The sequence below is a fragment of the Lissotriton helveticus genome, chromosome 5_1 (genome assembly GCF_964261635.1).
Source record: "Lissotriton helveticus chromosome 5_1, aLisHel1.1, whole genome shotgun sequence".
NCBI lineage: Eukaryota > Metazoa > Chordata > Amphibia > Caudata > Salamandridae > Lissotriton > Lissotriton helveticus.
Window position 1 is genome coordinate 1,273,590,881 of NC_136065.1, and position 19,521 is coordinate 1,273,610,401.

Consider the following 19,521-nt stretch of genomic DNA (forward strand, 5'->3'; position numbering starts at 1 on the left):
AGAAAGGACTCGAGCCCATGAGACCCGAGGAGGAAACCCCGCCGAGGAGGCCCAGGAATCAACAAGCACCCAGGAGCTGAACAGGATCGAGAACCCGACCCAAAAGACAGGGACGGGGAAGAACCCCAGAACCCAGCCGAAAGCCCACCAAACAAGGAGAGGCCAACAAGACCGGAAACCAGCAACAAAGAAAACTCAACCAGGTCGGGAACAGAGAAATCGACCACAAGCCCAGAAAACCCCAACCCCAAAGGGATGGAACACAAGGCAGGAGGGGAGCACAGAGCAACTGGGAAACCCCAGCAGCCGCCCAACGAGGCACAGAGGGCAGCACAAAGAAGGCGCCCAAAAGACACAGGACCGCCCAGGAACCCCACACCCAGGCCAGGCAAGCAGCAAGGGCAGGAGCAGCGGGAAAAAGAAAGCCCAGGGAGCACAGCACCCAGACCATAACCACAAGGCCCCAACCCAGCAACGCCGGAGAGGAGCCAAGCAAACCGCAAAAAAGAGGCCAACAAACCCCAACAGAACCGGGAAGCCAGGACCAGAGCCAAGCAACCCGACCACGCAGGAGAAATAGCAGGCCCAAGCAAACCCCGAAGGCGAGCAGAGGACCAAGCAGCAGGAAACCACAGACAACCCGCAGCCAGGAGGGAGGGACCCGCAGAGGCACGAGCACCACAGAACAGCACCCCAACCAGAGAGGGAGAGGCATCCAAACAGACCCACACTGGGAACAAAGCTCGGGAAAGCAAGGGAGGAAGGAGCGAGCCAGGACCACAGAACCAGGAAAGAACCCGGAAAAGGCCGGCAACAAACCCCCAGAGCAGACCAAAAAGGGTCAGCACAGCCCAAAAACCCAGAAGGCACAGCCCGAAGCCACACACAACCAGCAAGAAGCCGGCAGAACCTTAGCCACAGAACACCACACAGTCCCACAACACCGGGAAAACAAGCCCGGGAAGAGAACCAACTGCAGGAGAAGGCCCAGAAGGAACCACCAGGAAACGGCCCCAACGCAGAACACCCTGCCAGGACCCAAAGGGATACCAGCAAGGAAGCAGAGCCAAAAAAGGAGCCCAACAAGCAGGAGCAGCACGCCCCAGCCAAAACCTCAGCCAGGCATCCACCAAGGGAACCAGACGAGACCAGAACAACCCAGGGAGCAAACACCCCCACGAGCAGAAGGACCAAGAAGCCAACAGCACCCAGCAGCCCCAGGAGGCCAGGCAGGCACCAACCCGGCCCGACTAGGCAAACCCACCGAGCAGACAGCGGAGTACGGGGACAGCATACCACACCGGAGAACAGGAGGCACGACAGGGCACGGCAGCAGTCAGGAACAACCCAGGCAGGCACCAACGACAGAAACAGGAGGGGCGGCCAGGAAACCCCAGCAGCAAACCAAAGGAAAGCACGGGGAGGGCCATAGCACAGGCAACCAGGCCAGGCACACAGAAGGCCCCGGGACAAACACCAGAAGCCCCAGGCCGGAGCAAAGGGAAGCCCACAGCACCAGGAAGACCCAGACGGGCGCCCAAGCAGCCACCAACCAAGCCAGACCCAGCAAACCGCAGGGAACAGACGAGAACAGGCGCAGGCAGGGCGGAACAGAACAGAACAGCCGAACTCAAGGCAGCACAAGCCACCCAAGTGCAGGCAGAGGGGACAAAGCACCCCAGAGAGCCCCTGGCACGACACCGGCAAGCATCCAAGGACAGGAACCAGGCGCAGTCCAAACGCCGACCAACCTGAAAGAAGCCAGGAAGTGGAGGCGAAGAACCAGGGCACACCACCGGAGCAAGGCCACCACAGCCACCCCGCTGTGGAGACAAGGCCACCCACAGAGAAGGACGCCGAAGAAGCCACCCCCAAACAGACGAGCAGCAGAGGGCAAGACCAACCAGCACCCACCAGACACCCATGCACCGCTTGGAGGGGGGGCAACAGAGTACACAGAAGCACCCGCCACTGAGCACCCACAGGAAGCAAGCAGCGCGGGCACCGGAGGCAGCAGGAAGACCATCCAAAAAAGAAGAGGGGACGAAGCATAGCGCCGAACGCATGCACCCCAAGGAGGAGGTCCCCGCACAAACCCCGGCACCCCAGGCGACCAAGACGCCGGAACACGTCAAAGCCAGAAGGACAGCCAGCCCCACAACCAGGACAAGCCCACGAAGAAGAACATGGGGGCGAAACAGCCAGAGCGGGGACCAACAGCACAACAAGGCCCACACTGACACATGGAAAAATCAACACAGACCCAGAGAAGGGCGCAGGTGTACGAGCAGCCAAAGACAACCCAGAACACCTACAGACAGGCGAGGGACAGGGAAAGGAACACGGCACTCCAGTGCCCGAGACCAACAGCCACAAAACCCCCCAGCAGCCCGCCAAAAAGAACGGCATCCCAGGGTCACCAACCCCATGAAACCCAACTCGCCGAGCGCGGAAAGGCCAGGGCCAAAGGGACGATAAGTGACAGCGAGGGCTCCAGCCACATGCAAGTGGGCGAGCGTCCAGCAGAACCAACCCAGAAGCATCCACCAACAGCACAACCATGCCCAGGAAGGAGCAGGGGGCCCGCCCGGAAGCAAAGAAAACGAACACCATGAAGGGCAAAGCGGAGCAGAAAACAGAGGTAAAACGACACCCAACACAATGGCAATCACACCAACGAACCAATAAGGAAGACGTCACAACATGAGCATAGGACAATAGGCATATGGAGGGTCGGACACACACATTTAGAAAGAAGTAAAGACACTCTAGCAAGGGCAGTCCGTACTCCAAGATCAACCCCCCACAGCAAGCAAAATGGTACATGAAAAACCAACCAGCTGACCCAGGGGAGGCACGCACTCACCACCTCCGCATGGCCCAGGGCAAGCACTGCATTAGGACAGAACAGAGGGCACCCAGCCAAGGCAGGGGAGCCCCCGGAACCCGCAGCAGCAGCCGCAGAAGGACAGCACCGGCCCGGCATCGAGGCAGCCCGGGAAATGCAGCAGGGAGGGGCCGCAGAGGCAGGGGAGCTGCCGGAACCCGCAGCAGCAGCCGCAGAAGGACAGCGCCGGCCCCGGCACCGAGGCAGCCCGGGACATGTAGCAGGGCGGGGCCGTAGAGGCACAGAGCCAGCCGGGGAACACCGGACACAGAACGGAGGAAGCACTCGCCCAGCAACAGCCACACAGCACAGAGCAAGGCAACCTACCAACGTCACACCAAGCACAGGGGAAAAGGCAAAAAACAGCGTCAACCCCTAAACACGAACACTGCTGAAGGGCCCAAGGAAAGCAAGCGGTGAGAAAGAAAAACCCCGCAAGCGGGACCTACCCAGAGCGGGGGCCAACCCCAGGAACAAGGCCCCCACCCCACCGGCCTTCCAGAACCCAGCAGGGGTCAAAGTGTCCTCAGCATGCGTCACAACCACCATGCAGGGAACACTTCCAGGCCGGATACCAGAGTCACATAAATCGATGAAGCATGTCAACAGCACATCAAAGTACACCAGGAGTCCAAATGTTCCAAGTGCGCAAGGCAGGAAATAAAGGAACCCCGAAAACAGAACTTACCCTGAGCGGGGGGCAATCCCAGGAACAAGGCCCCCACACCACCGTCAGTCCAGAAACCAGCAGGAGCCCATCCAGCGAGGCACGGCTCCCCGGTCAGGCTCGGGAATCCGAGCCCGCGACCCAGAAGCAACCGGGAACTCCAGCACCAGCCATAAAGGCCCGGGAAGTGCAACAACCAGCACACAGCAAAGCCGGGAACATCGTCATCCTTCCAACACCGGCACCAAGCAGAGACTGACCCCTCAGCAAGCCAGGCAGGCCAGGAGGCAGTCCAGGGAACCCCGCGCCCACACAGCCAGGCAGCTGGGCGGGGGGAGAAGAGAAGAACCGCCACTCAAGCCCAGCAGGAGCAGCACCAGCACACCAACCAGCCTGTCGACAGACAGAAGAAAAGAACAGGAGGGCTGTTGGGTAAGTACTGCTTATGTACTCCCGGGGGAGGGGGAGTATTAGTATCCCAGCATTCCTCTTGTTTTTTTCTGTCGGGAGATGATCATCTCCACTTGTAAGTATGAAGGTGTCGAGGACGGAGGGACCTAGGGGTAATGAGCAGCACAATTCTTCGTCTGTCTTGTCAGAGGCGGTGGTGTCTGGTTCACTGTGGCAGGACAGAATTCTTAGAGCCTTTATCCAAGTCTAATTTTATGTTATGTTATAATAATTTGTAAAGCGCACAGCTGCCACAGCAAAGTGGCGTCCCGGCGCTATGTTGGACAGAGTAACACAACCAAATGGAGATACCAGACAGAGCTAAAGGAACAGATTAGACTAGTGGGAACAAAAAAGTTTTGACAGCTCTTCTGAAAGGCAGTAGATCCGGTATGGCACGGATATCAACGGGTAAAGTGTTCCAGAGACTCGCTGCCAGGACACCAAAGGGGCGGCCACCAACTCTGGCTTTCCTGAAGCGAGGAACACAGGCCAGAAATTGACCCGTCGAGCGTAAAACTCTAGAAGGAATGTAGTAGGAAATCGCCTGTGCAAGAATGGGAGGAGATGAAGCCTTTAAGATCTTAAATACCAGGCACAATGCTTTAAACTTGATCCTCTGCCCAACGGGCAGCCAATGTATGTCATAGATGGTACGCCTGGCAGAACAGAATTTAGGCAGGCCTACCAGCATTCTGGCAGCCGCGTTTTGCACACGCTGGAGGCGTGTAAGTTCAGCTTGGTTAACGCCCAAAAGAAGCGAACTGGCGTAATCCAATCTAGAGAGCACCGTAGCTTGGACGATGAGTTGCCTGGTAGGGGCATAAAAAAATTTAAAAATGGGTCTAAGGCTCTGAAGAACACCAAAACAGGTACCATCAACTCTTTTAGTATGAGGGATAAAAGACAAGTTGGAATCAAGCCAGACCCCAAGGTTCTTTGCCTCTGTCACAGGAATGGGGGCTTGGCCTAGCTCCGGTGGCCACTAACGGTCTCCCCAGAGATGAACCTGTTTGCCCAGAACTAAGACCTCTGTCTTCGCTGCATTAAGTTGGAGACAGTTGTCCGTCATCCAACTTGCCACCTCCTTTAGGGCAGTCTGGAATTTAGGGGCATCGACCGCAGAGTCCCCATTTAGTGCAACCGCTAGCTGGGTGTCGTCAGCGTACGACACCATAGTTAGACTCCATCTCATGGCGACAGCAGCTAGCGGCTGCACATACAGGTTAAAAAGGGTCGGGCTGAGTGCCGAACCTTGCGGGACCCCTTGGGAAATATTACGGGGGGCAGATTCAAATGGAGGGGTGGATACTTTGAAGGTACGCCCTGATAGAAATGAGCGAAACCATTCAAATGCTGTATTCTCCACACCGGCCTCTCTCAGACGTTGAAGAAGGATGGAGTGGGAGACAGTGTCGAAAGCGGCACTAAGATCCAAAAGGATCAGTGCCGCCGTCTGTCCTGAGTCCAACATCCTCCGCAAGTGCTCCACCATCGCCAACAGGGCAGTCTCCGTGCTGTGGCCTGTGCGGAAACCATTCTGAGATGGATCTAGGATGCCTGAATTTTGAAGATGGCAAGACAAGATTTTGTTGGCGTGGGCCTCCGCAAGTTTGGATACCCATGGGAGGAGAGAGATGGGTCGGTAGTGTTCAGGTTTTGATGGGTCCAGGGTGGGCTTCTTTAAAATTGGAATGACCGTAGCCTGCTTCCATTTACTGGGAACAGTCCCAGACTCAAAAGATAACCTAATAAGATCATACAAAGGGGGAAAGCAAACCTCAGCGGATTCTTTAAATTGTATAGGTCTTAGTGGATCCGCAGGCGAGCCCGATTTGACTTTCGTAACAAGAGATTTAAACTTCCTGAGATGGCTTAGGTAATGACGAAAGAGACCTAGAGGTCACAGGAGTGCATCCTAGGTTATTAGCAGGCACAGTTTGAGGGGGGAATGTTCGGTAGATCGCCTCGACTTTCTCCACAAAGAAGGCCGCTAGCTCTTCACAATGAGTCAGGGAGCGTTTTTCCATTACCGCAGTTTTCTTGCTAGTAAGATCTTTACAAACCTTAAAGATAAGTTTTATAGGGTTAGGGCTGTTCTTAAACTCCAAGGAGTAAAATGTAGCTCGGGTTTTGCAAATGGCTCGATGGTAGAACTTAATACTAGCCAGATAAATCTGCTTGAGGTCGGGATCGTATGCCTTACGCCAGGCTCTTTCAGCCCGTTTACATGCAGTCTTAAGAAGCCTGAGGGAATCATCATACCACGGGCTAGAGGGGCCAGACCGGACTTTACTCCATCCCGCTGGGATTAAGGTGTCCAGGGCTTGGGTCAACCACTCGCAGAAATGGTCATATCCCAAAGAGGCATCTTTAGGAGGGTCCGGTGGATGTAGTGACAGAAGCTGATGGAAGTCGGCCAGTCTCAATTTCCTCCAGGGGCGCTTAAACGTACTGCTTCACAGTTAACAGCATGATGCCAGCATTTGCGGTATTAAAAGCCTGTACTGATATTGAGCTGAGATGTTTCAACACTGTGTGCTTCTTTTACGTGTAATTATCAGCTCATACAATTACAGCAATTATCCTGCTTTCTAATGAACAGTTGCACCAATGGGTCCAAGTAAACCACCTCCCTTCTGGGCCCGAACCAGGACCAGTAGGAGCCTTGCTCCGCCACTACCCCATTCCTGCAATGGTATTGTATTGCCCTCCGATCCAGGCCCAATCAGTTATTCACGGGCAGACCAAGACACACGATCAAGGTCACTCCAGCCGTCCATGGCACAGTGATTGCTTCTTTCACCAGTTTCAATTAGGGAACCTGGCAGCCCCCCCCGGCTATCTCTCTAGTGCTGGGAAGATTGTGGGTTTAAGTATTCATGTTAATCACAGCACCTTCACGAGCTGTGATTAACATGAATATTTAAACAAAAGCACACCATCTCTCTCGCAGCCGCGCTTTACTAACAAGTATACAGCAAGTTTAAGAAAGTACACATTGTGTTTTTAAACTTGCTGTACTCTTTTGTTAGTAAAGCGCGGTGCGGGGAAGATTGTGGGCTTTTGTTTAAGTATTCATGTTAATCACAGCTCGTGAATGGGCTGTGATTAACATGAATACTTAAACAAAAGCCCACAATCTGCCTAGCACCGTGCCCAAAAAACAGCAAGCAAGACCCAAGCCAGCCTTACCTGCACTCCTGACACACGCGGGCCAAACCACATCCAGGGAGTGCATGTTTTTCGCGCCGTTCGCTTTTTAAAGTGGCGGCGTGAACTGTCTCTCGGGATGCCCTGTGTGTGTGCTCCCCTCATTGGGAACAGTGGTTGATGCCCCTCTTTTTATTGCATACTCACTTTGTTAGGTCTCGCCTACGAAGCGCACAAGTGCTGCTTAGGGGCACCTTTAGCTATCGCTCAGTACTTTTGCCTAAACGTTTGCATGTTTTCCATTTGTTTGTATTGCAACTCGTGCACGTTTGGGCGGCGCGATCTGTTTTTAATTATCTTGATCACGCTTTCAAAACAGATGGCGCCGCTGCTCGCTCCAGCAAGGGAAACGCCAAACGTGCACGAGTTGCAAAACAACCCAATGCAAAACATGCACACGTTTAAGCAAAAGTCAACGCTGTGTGTGTCTGGTCCCTGTTACCATGGTGAGACTGCTTGTTGTTTCTAATATTCAGCCTCTTTCTGCTCTCCCATGTGCCACCTTAGAGATCCTCCTTTCCTTCCGCATTCTGCCAGCACCCTCCTACCCAATAGTTGTCCACCACCACATCCACCACCACGTCCACCACCACCACCACGTCCACCACATGTCCACCACCACCACATCCACCACCACCAAGTCCATCACGTCCAATAACACCATGTCCACCACCACCACCATGTCCACCACCATCACCACCACATCCACCACCACCACCACGTCCACCACCACCACATCCACCATCACCACCACAACCACCACCACGTTCACCACCACCAACACGTCCACCACCACCACCATGTCCACCACCACTTCCACCACCACCATGTCCTCCACCACAACCATGTCCACCACCTTGTCCACCACCACGACATCCACCACCACCACATCCACCACAATCACATCCACTACTACCACGTCCACCACCATGTCCACTGCCACCACATCTACCACCACGTCCACCACCATGTCCACCACCACGTCCACCAACCCCACCACCACCACTACGTCCACCACTGTGTCCACCACCACCACCACATCCACCACCACCACCATGTCCACCACCATGTCCACCATGTCCACCACCGCCACCATGTACACAACCACGTCCACAACCACCACCATGTCCACCTACACCACACCACCAGCACCATGTCCACCACCACCTTGTCCACCACCACCACGTCCACCATGTCCACCACCACCACCACATGCACACCACGTCCACCACGTCCACCACCACCACATACACCATCACGTCCACCACCACTTCCACCACCACCACGTCCAACATATCCACCACATCCACCACCACATCCACCACCTCCACCACCATGTCCACCACCACCACGTCCACCACCACCATGTCCACCTACACGTCCACCACCACGTCCACCACCACGTCTACCTCCACCACGACAACCTCCACGTCAAGCACCATGTCCACCACCACCACGTCCACCACCACATCCACCAGGTCCACCACCACCATGTCCACCGCTACCATGTCCACCACCACCACATCCACCACCATGTCCACCACCACCACCACATCCATCACCACCACCACATCCACCACCACGCCCACCACCACGTCCATCACCACCACCATCACATCCAGCACCACGTCCACCACCACCACTACCACTCCACCACCATCACATCCACCACCAGATCCACCACCACCACGTCCACCACCACCACAACCACGTCTACCACCACCACCATGTCCACCACGTCCACCACCACATCCACCACCACCACATCCTCCACCTCCACCACCACGTCCACCACCACCAGGTCCACCACCACCACAATGTCCACCACCACCTCCAACACATCCACCACCACCATGTCCACCACCACCACATCCACCACGTCCACCACCACCACATCCACCACGTACACCACCATGTCCACCACCACATCCACCACCACGTCCACCACATCCACCACCACATGCACCACCACCACCACCACACTTACCACCACGTCCACCACATCCACCACCACATGCACCACCACCACCACACTTACCACCACGTCCACCACCACCACATCCACCACCATCACCACCACGTCCACCACCACCTGTGACGGGTAAAGTGTCACTGGAGGGTAGGGGTAATAGGAGTGTCAACCCCGGCTGTACATGGGACATTTGAGGATGCATTGGGTGCGAGAAGACGGTGATAGGGGCTAGAAGTATTACACCAGACCCAAGGTACATTTTGAAGAGGTGCAATGTCACAGGGGCTCCTGTAAAAGCACTTGCAGAATCTCTACCTTACAGTGGCATACCTGCACGAGCCACTCACTCAAAACTCCTTAAATGTCCCATGTACACTTAAAAGGTCCCAAAAGTGAGACCTATTGGTTATGCCAATGCTTGTTTTTATAAGGCACCGGAGCAGTTGTATGGACAGCAGTTTTGACAATTGCTATAAGTTTGAAAGACATTTAAACCTGTTCTTTAAGACGAATAATGTGACTACTGTTTGTAATGGCACTTTGTCAAATCTAAAAATGCTTTGAAAGCTTTTTGACTTGAAAATTTTTAACATTGTATATATTATTGTCAATTGTAATGGTTTTAAGTGACCACACAATAACGTTTTATCTTATCACTCTCCGGGGCATATGTACAAGGAATGGCGATAACTACAGCTAAAGCTTGTTAGCAGCAGAATTCTTACCGCCATGTACCGCCGAAAACTATCGCCTTGTTAGTGAGGTATTTACAAGACGTCACTACATGGCGATAGCTTCAGGGATCTGCGGTGAAAACTGCCGCTAACATTACCGTGATGGCGATAGGAATTCCGGCGTAAACGGGCAAAAAACAATGAAAGCCCAATTAGTGGCAAAAAAACGCATGTTAGTCAGCCTAACGTGAGTTTTTTTGCCTCTAAGGGAAAACATTGCCTATCAGTCGACCTCCAATAGGAAAATAGGCACACACAAGAAATGAAATGCAGAATGGAGCATTCAGCGTCAAATGCAGCACACATCAACAACCCCCTCAAGCCACCCAACATCCAGGATGACCTGGATGAGAGACTGGATGCTTCGCAGGACCTGCGTCTGGAGCCTGGATGCCTCGAAGGACCTGCGTTTGGAGCCCGGATGCCTCGCTGGACCTGCGTCTGGAGCCTGGATGCCTTTCTGGACCTGCGTCTGGAGCCTGGATGCATCGCAGGACCTGCATTTGGAGCCTGGATTGGGATGCAGAGTAGCTGTGGAGTTGGTGACCCGTGGCAGTAGACATTGAGGTGCGGCGATTACCCGTTCCTGGTGGTGAAGTCTGGCCAGTCTCATGGAGACACGTTGCTGACCTGTGTGAGAAGACCGCCTTGTGCCCCTTGGAGCTGTGAATGGTAGAGGCGCTCCTGTGCACCAATGTAGGGAGGTCTGCATCGAATACTACAATCCACCACTACACCGGGATGCACGGAGGGGATTACCAACGGTGGGCGGCACCTCTCTGCATCACCGGCTGGATGAGGTTGCGCTGGCCGGACGCCGTGAGGGTGAGGCCCCTGAGCTGCGACAAACTTGTGTTACAGGTTCATGTCTAAGGGGGCCCTGCTGCATCAACTGCATCGGGAGGTTCACCAGCGGACTTGGCGGCGACTGCTGAACTTAGGCTTGTGCACTCCCACCTGGCTGAGGCTCCTGCTGCCTGAGTAACAGATTTGGAGGGAGTTCATTCTTTTGCTCACCACACCACCCCAGTTTGCCCTGTGTGCCAGTTCACCGTAAGGGAGAAGGGTATGCCCAGACATGGGTCCCGTGCCCACTACACCACTGGATTCAAGCTAGCCTGGCTGATGAAGGGTGATGCCCTGAAACTGGTCCCAGAATGCTTGTTTCCGGTCCAGGGAGGACCTGATTTGGCAGTTCGGGTTGGACTGTTCCCACAAGGAACAGGGTCCACACTGATTTGCATATGAGTGGGTCCAAACTGGGGTGGTGTGGTGAGCAAAAGAATGATGGATTAAACCCAGATCATTGTGACTGGGGGTGAATGGATGCATTGTCCATCATTCCGTCCATCAATTATTTCTTTTCTGTACTTTATAATTCAAGCAACAGCTGGGGCCCATTTCCTTCTTTGCAGTAGGGCCCGTAACACGCTGGCTTAGCTAATGTCTGCTTAGTTACAATGCATTTTTGAAATGAACACTTTCATGATTCGGAGGACTTAGGTAAAGTAGAATACCCATGCATTGCTATGCAACCACTCTATAAAGGGGCGGAATGATATGCGAAACAGCCAAAAGCATGAGGTGAAAAGTACCTGCTACTGTGGGCATAGCTAAAGCATTCCATGTGGTAACAACAGCTATAGGACAGCTGAGCTATCAAGCCGGAACTAAAAATGAACGGTGTTGTTCTGACAAGTCACGCAAGTGTTTCCAAAGTTTTGAATGAAATATTCCGTCTCCACGCTTGGCTGTCCCAGCCCCACCCTCTCTGCCGCTCCCCACAGCTCAGCAGGAAGAGCAGGAATGTTGGCTGCCGGGCGCACGCGGATGGGAAGCGGCGGGGGGTGTTCCCGGGATTCACGGTTTCTGTCTCCTCCCCGTTCAGTGCCCTTCATGGGCAGAGCTCGAGGCGCTCAGAAGGATCCCCGGCGCTGCGCTCCTCACAGCCACTCAAGAGCCCAGCACCAGGCTTCAGGCCGCTTCTGCGGACCACAGGTAGGGGGCGCTGGAGGCGGTGAATCGGGGCGATGGATAGAAAACGAAGGGGGTGGTGGGTGGGATGCCAATGTTACTCTACTGCGCGAGTAGGGCACCATAAAGAGTACAGAAGGGGTGCCAGACCGGATATATTGAGGGGCAGACGCTCTGTAGGACAGTGAGGAAGGACAGGAAGGGACCTGTTGAAATACAGGACAGACAACGGGAGCTAGACGGGTGAAGGGTGCCAGGCGGAACCGGTGGGAGTGCGGTCTAAATAGGACATTGAAAAGTTTGTTCAATCCCTGGATATAACTTGCAGATAGCGCTGAATAAAGGTAGGAGGCGCTTGACAGGACAGATAGATGGAGATAAACCGAACAGGTAGGGGGCTCGGGGACAGCAGGTGAATGCACCTACGGGCGCACCTGGAGCTAGGTGTGCGTGTCTGAGGAGGAGAGGTACGGAAGCTGAAAAGGCCGGGTGGCACTGACCAGGACAGGTGACTGATGCCAGCCAGAACAGCTGGCATGAGGAGAGACGCATCGGGGCGTCTTAGAGGACACTGTGGGCTGTTTCAGGGTGAAGGTATGGTGCAGTACCCATACAGAACTCAATAAGGTACCAGGCGATGGTTGAGGGTGTTTGGCAGGACAGGTAAGTGTACTTGACAGGACGGGTAAGTGTGCTTGACAGGACAGGTAAGTGTACTTGACAGGACGGGTAAGTGTGCACCACAGGACAGGTAAGGGCGCCTGAAAGGACAGTGGGATGATTCTGCTTAGGACGGGGAGAGGTTGATGCGGGAGGCTGGTGCAGGAAGTGCTAGGGCAGGCCGACAGGGCCCTGGGGAGGACAGAGGGGGGCTTCAGAAATGACAAGTAGGTGGTGCCAGAAAGGATGAGTGGGGGAGCACCAGAGCACAGAGGGAGGCTCTGGACAGGCCACTGGTGAACCAGACACACTTTGTAGTAGTATTTTCTGCAGGGTGAGTGTTTAGCTGGAACAATCTTTAATATTTTGGGACTTTTCATTGGTACAGGGCAACGCTGAGGACCCGGGCAGAGGGGCAAAACTCGCACCCTCTAGGTGGGCGCCTGAGGCCCCGGAGCACCCCCGCACAGCCCGAGCAGTGGACACAGGAGGACGTGCAGAAGGACAGCGCCGAGAGGCAGGTGCGTGAGTAAGAAGAGCCCATCAATTCTGTCATGTACACCTTCAATCACTGATAACCGCACAGTGCCATGCCACAATATACCTGTCATGTCGGTACTTTCTGATACAAGCCTATCCAGGTACTGTGACACCCACACACCTCTGCACGATGGTGCACCTAGGCCTGGCCTGCAGGGGCTTAGAACCACACACAGACAGACTAACATCTGCAGTTTCACCCGCACCGCCTTTTCTTATTTGACAAGTGGAAACCCATCCATGGTTCTGCCTATGCAATCTGTGGCAGTGCTGTTCTGCCCAAGTCAGGCAATGCTTGAACCCTCTGGCCTCTCAAAGTACAGCGCATCTTCTGCGTCACCTTTATGATCGAGTCATTGAGAAATGAGTGTCCGCCCTGCTCCAGAACCGTCTAAATAAGGAAACCTGCCGGGCCGGTACCTCCCAGGTCTCTCAAGCGCACTAAAACGCTTTCCACAGACACGGAAGCAGGGAGCGGCGAGGCCGTCCTCGGATACCCTGTGGAAAAAGCCGAGGGCGGCCTCTGAGGTGGAGCAGCCCGCTCCCTGCTTCCGAGCCTCACGGGACCCTGCGCCTTTCCGGCTGGATTCTGTGCTTAGCTGTCGGTGCGCCAAGGAGACTCGCGGGGCAGGGCCGGCTTTAGCGCCAGTCAGCACAAAATCAACGAATGTTTGTGGCTCACAAACTGTGAGGTATGGGAGATTTAGGGCCCCCTCATCACAATCCGCAGGGGGGGGGGGGGCATCCTTTTGCATCATGCACTGGCATGGGATACTTGTCCACACCTTCATGAGCAGAAGGAAAGAGACTGCCAAAGGTAAAGATTCCCAATCCTCTACTTGGCCGAGGCCCAGGATGTGCGTCATGCATGACCCATCTCCCTGGCAGGGCCGGCTTTAGGGCAGTGCGACTGGTCCAACCACTCTGGGCACTGACCTTTGGAGGGGGCGCTGACCTGGGGGGTGGGGGGTCGCTGTGTTAAGCAATAACTTATGATTGGAGAGATGAGGTTCACTTTTGCTGCTTGGTGGTAGTGAGAGAATACGAGGAGACAGTCATTGGGTTGGGGGCAAACATGATTGTCGCACAGGGTGCCACCAGTGCTAAACCCGGCCCTGCTCCCTGGTCTGGAAGTCCCAGCTCGCCCAGCCCAGCACCGGTGATGCAGTGTCCTAAAGTAGTGCAAGGATAGCATTTTTGGAATACGGTTTTGGGTCGACACCTGGGTTGAAACTAGCGTTGTTAACGCTCTTGTAAAGTGTGTCCCAACAATTATGTGTGACTCGGAAACTTTCATTTGTTGTATAGGAAAGTAGGTCTGTAATTCTTGATGGAGAGGTTCTGACGCCCATTGGGACCTCATTCCTACAAATATAACATATCCTATATAAAAATGCAGCATGCAGGCTACAGACACCTCACACACTTGCACGCACATGTAGCATAACGGAATTTTCATCCAAGGATACTTTTCACTGCCTCTGCCTCTGCAGCATCACCTTCATAGAGATATGGAAGACATTGTCTCATCAGAGTCCCCATCTCTTAATGATTACATGTATCCTGTTGTCATCCCCTAAACACCACAACCTCTGTCCTAGTTTACCAAGCCTCTCTCGATTTAAGTTTCACCCTCCACCCTGAGCAGCTTTATACACCAACTTCTTCCTCTTCACCACTCAGTATGTCCAGAGTTCACCCCACCTTCTCAGATAACTACACCATGCATGCAAGCCATCAGGCCCTGAAGACAGAGCTGGCCTTTACTCAGAGAGCGCCCTGGGTGAAACTAAATTTGAGGCCACCTCCCACTCGCCCTCTTTAAATGTCCAAGTGTTGACAATTTGGCAGGAGTAGGAAGAAAGTGAGGGGAGCTAGATTAAGGAGCTCCATGAAATGAAGCAGAAGAAGGCTCCTCAAACCTCCAGTAAAAAATGTGTAAACACACTTTTCTTTGGACCTAAGCTGACAGGGAGACTGCTGCAGGGAGCTCTACAGGCCGGCACCCTGGGCGAGGGAACAGCTCACGCATGCTAAAGGCAGGCCCTGCTTCCGGACTAGGCACTTGGCTCGACTTTCTCGACAACTAACTCAAAATCTTCACCATAGACAAACCACCATACTTAAACCAGGTGAGCACTTCTTCTACAATAGATCAACCATTTGTACAGTTAAAGTCAACCAACCGAACTTATATCAACTTTCACCCAATCCGAGTCACTAAGCGCTGCTGAGCTCAACCCTACACCCAAATAGAGTATCCTACATCAATCAAGAGGATTCCGTTCTCAGTAATTGCCAACCTCCATCAACCAAGATCAACTCTTTGCCCAATGACTGTTACAATATGTTAATCATGATCTATCCTTGGGTAGTAAGTGCCATTGAATGTCAACAAAGATCAAGTCTTTGTCCATTCACAGTAACCCTGCATCAACTGAGAGTAAGTAATGGTTTGCCCAACATTAACCAATGTCACAAAACCAAGGGGGGCCATTTCCACAATATAAACCACCCTATGACAACCAAGATCAAGCCTTTGACAATATTAAATTAAATTACACTGACATAGAGACTGCTGGGGATGACAGCAATGGAAAAACTCAGAGACAGCACATTTTAAAGGCTTACAGTAGTAGAGAATCCTGCCCTCAGCATGGTGTGAAGTGGCACCATAGGTTGTATTAATAAAAATACATTGACAGAAACCAATCAAACTGTAGAAATTCTATTATATACAATAGACTTGTAAAAAATGGTGTTACTGCTTGGGCGAGGGGGTGAAACCCTACTCAAGCAGGAACCACAATCCTTATCAGGGTGATCTAACAAACAAACCCCAAATTAGCCTATCCTTAACTTAACCCTCTAGTAGCTTGACACAGAGCCGTCAGGCTTAACTGAGAGGCAGTGTGTAAAGTATTTATGCAGCACTTCAAACAGTAATACAGTAAAAACACAATACAAGGAAGATCCCACACTAAATTAGAAAAAAAGAGTACATTTTATTAGAAAAAACAAGACCAATTCGCAAAAAAAATCTGTAGAACCAGAGATATGCACGTTTAAAGGTTTCAGTGAAAGTAGCTCCACAAAGCACAAATCACCAACTGTGGGTATCAGGTCATAATAGGACAAAGTCACAAATTCAGGCTGACTGTGAGGGGGTGCGGGTCGGGTACAGGGACCCAACCATGTTCGCTGAACATGAAGGGGCTTGCATTGCAACATCCTGCGTTGAGGATGCATCATGTACCGGCTGGTTCCGAAGAAGCTGCAAGACTTGCAATGCGGAGTATTTAGTCATTATCGAGGAGGCCGCTGATGATGGGCTTATGATGCAAGGGCCTGCATCAGGGATGCATCGTACAACGGCAGTTCAGATGAAGCTGCGAGCTGTGAGGGGAATGCAAATCCTGGTGCCAGGAAAGTCTAAACAGCAGAGGCGATGCTTTGGTTTTACTCAGGGTTGGGCAACGCAGCAGAGGAGATGCACAGCGTATGGCTCACAGTTGCAGAGTCCAGGTGCTGGTTTCAAGGGACTAACCCTTGTGGTCACTCTGGTAGTGTGGGGTCCAGGTTGCAGGTCTAGTCCTTCTCACCCAGGCAAGAGGGCAGCAGGTCAGAAGGTCAACACAGCAAGGCAGCAGTCCTTCAGGCCAGTAGTCCAGTAAAACAGCAGTCTTTTCAGCAGCACTGTAGGCCTTCTTCCTGGCAGTCTTCCACAGGTCCAAAAGTGTACTGAAAAGTTGGAGTCTGACGTTCAATATTTATACCTGGTGCCTTCTTTAAAGTAGGAGAAGCTTCTAGAGGATTCCCTTTGAAGTGCACAGATCTCCTGCTTCCCCTGTCCTGGTTCGGGACTAACTACAGAGGGTATACAGCCCTTTATGTCAAGCCAGGCCACAGCCTATTCAGGTGCAAGTGGGGCTGTACCCAGCTCCACCCTCCCATCCTGCCAGTGATGGCCCAAACATGCACACCTAAGATCTCTATTGTGTGTGGCTGTTTGGAAGGAATACACAAAGACAAAGCACCAACTACACTTAGTCTTGTGTCCCAGGGACAGTCTGAAAGCACTGAATGGCTAAGGCAGGAAAATGTCAACTCTTTAAAAGTGGCATTTTCAAAGTTGCAATTTAAAATCCGTCTTTACCATAAAATAGGATTTCTCATTACAATTCCAGAGACATCCAACATGAACTGTTTACCTCTTCCCATTTGGAAGTTATCCTTATGAAGTGTAATAAGGTTACTCCAATGTTATCATATGGGAGAGGTAGGCCTTGCAATAGTGAAAAACACATTGAAGAGTTTTTCACTATCAGGACATATAAAACATATAAGTATATTTTCCATGTGTTAGGTACATCGCACCCTGCCCTATGGGCTGTTTAGGGCTACCCTGGGGGTGACTTATATGTATTAAAAAGGAAGGTTTGGACCTGGCAAAAGGTTTATTTTACCAGGTCAAAATTGCAGTTCAAACCTGCACACAGGCTGCAACGACAGGCCTAAGACATGTTTAAAGGGCTACTTAAGAGGCTGGCACAATCAGTGCTGCAGTTCTACTCGTAGCAATTAAGTTACAGGCCCTGGGCACATGTAGTACAACTTTACTAGGGAATTATATGTACAGTAAATATGCCAAACGAGGAGAAACCAATGGTACCATGTTTTAAGGAGTGAGTACATGCACTTTAGAACTGATTAACAGGGGTAAAGTCCACATAGTCCTATGGCCAACAAAAAAGAGATCAGGAAAATATGGGGGAGTGAGGCAAAAGGTTGGGGCCATGTTTCTTTAGCTGACAGTGCAACCAGACCATTAGTTATGCTAACTTAAAAAGCTTCATAATGTTTAATACAGCTCAAGTATATAATTTATGACCCATACATGTTAACGAAACAGACTTCAATTATTTATTGAAAATCCAGTTCACGGCTGCATCACCACTGCAAATTCCATGACTAGTGATCACTCACAGCCCCACCAGTGCACCTCATACCTGGCTTTTAATACGCTTTATCCCAACTCTAGACAGCACGGTGGCCTGCTAATGAGCCGCAGTTCTGAACTGTAACAGCCCATGCTTTACCAGCGCGTGAGCCCACAAACATCTCTTCCAAACCACCCCCGCCTTGATCTGCAGCAAATTCTAATGCTGTACCTCTCTCTCCCCACCAGGGCGGCAGGCTTCGCAGCTAGCAGCGGATAATGACCCGGGCATGCAGCTGTTTCCATGTCTCTGAATCTTCAGAAGATGAGGTAAGGCAGCAATTCATGTGAAACCGAAGTATAAAATGACTACTGTACAACAGCCCTTCACTGAGAGGCCAATGAGTGAATGACCAGGGAGCCAGGACGTCCACAAATTCAAGCAAGAGAAGTGCCCACAGTGCTGCCCTTACAGTGACCATTCTGTGTGCGAGGGAACCTTGTAACCGAGCATCGCCCATTTGAGACTTGGAAAGGGAGTGCATGCTGCACCTGTTCGAAGTGTCTGAAGGAAGTTTGTACAGTCTGTGCTGTACCTGTCGCATGCACGTGTGTTGTGGAGCCATAAAGAGCCAGGACCCTCTGCCTGTGTGACGGAAGCCTGCAGTTGTACGCTTGTTATGATGGATGCCTGTTCTGCTGTAAAGAAAAGAATTATACATACAACTAGATTCTATTTGCCTAAATGTGTCCTGTGCCTGTAGTTTGAAGAAGCTCTCCCCCCTCACAGAGGCAATATTCCACTGTTATTTCCTCCAGCTGTCACATGCCATGCTGCCATCCCCTTGTTATGTTACGTTAGCGGAATTTGTAGAGCGCATTACTGTCCGAAGGCTTCTAAGCACTACCCAGTTCCAGCTCAGAGTGTCGCAGGACAGTAAAAGCTACCAGGACCTGAACAACCAGGTCTTTACAGCTTTCCTGAAGGCAAGGGCTGGGTGCTGTTTTAATGCAGAGACGCAGTATGTTCCATGCGTTGGATGCTTCCATCACAATGCTCTTTCCCCCCACACCCTCATTTTTTGACTCTTGGAAGTACTGCTAATTTAGCGTTTACTGATCGAAGATTTCTGACAGGGAGATACTGTTTGAAGGGATGTATGACGTTATAACGCATACTATTACTCCGCAGACCATTACAACGCGACTTTTACTCCGCATACCGTTACAACGCATAGCGCCTTGGGGCGCTGGATAGTGGTAAGTATAATTTTCTATTCCAACACCAGTCCCCGTGGACACTAGGGAAGGTGTTGGATAGAAAATTAAACTTATTCCCTATCCTACAGCGCCCCCCAGCGCAATGCGTTGTAACGGTATGCGGAGTAAAAGTCGCGTTGTAATGGTAGTGCGGAGTAAAAAATGCGTTGTAACAGGTGTATACCGTTTGAAGCTATGATTCAAAAAGTCAGGACCAAGATCATG

General features: G+C 52.2%; 1 protein-coding gene across 2 annotated transcripts in view; it reads left to right on the plus strand.

The window, feature by feature from the left end:
- The first annotated feature begins 11,805 nt into the window (after positions 1-11,805).
- LOC144755296 (uncharacterized) overlaps positions 11,806-19,521 on the plus strand; it is a 42,220-nt gene continuing 34,504 nt past the window's right edge. The window contains exons 1-3 of one of the 2 annotated variants that reach the window (XM_078644084.1): positions 11,806-11,921; positions 12,946-13,078; positions 18,286-18,366. In XM_078644084.1, coding sequence (XP_078500210.1) covers positions 18,316-18,366 — 51 coding nt within the window. In that variant the 5' untranslated portion in view covers positions 11,806-11,921; positions 12,946-13,078; positions 18,286-18,315. Of the gene's footprint in view, positions 11,922-12,945; positions 13,079-13,486; positions 13,790-18,285; positions 18,367-19,521 lie in introns of those variants that run through there. The other variant, XM_078644085.1, reaches the window with a different exon arrangement.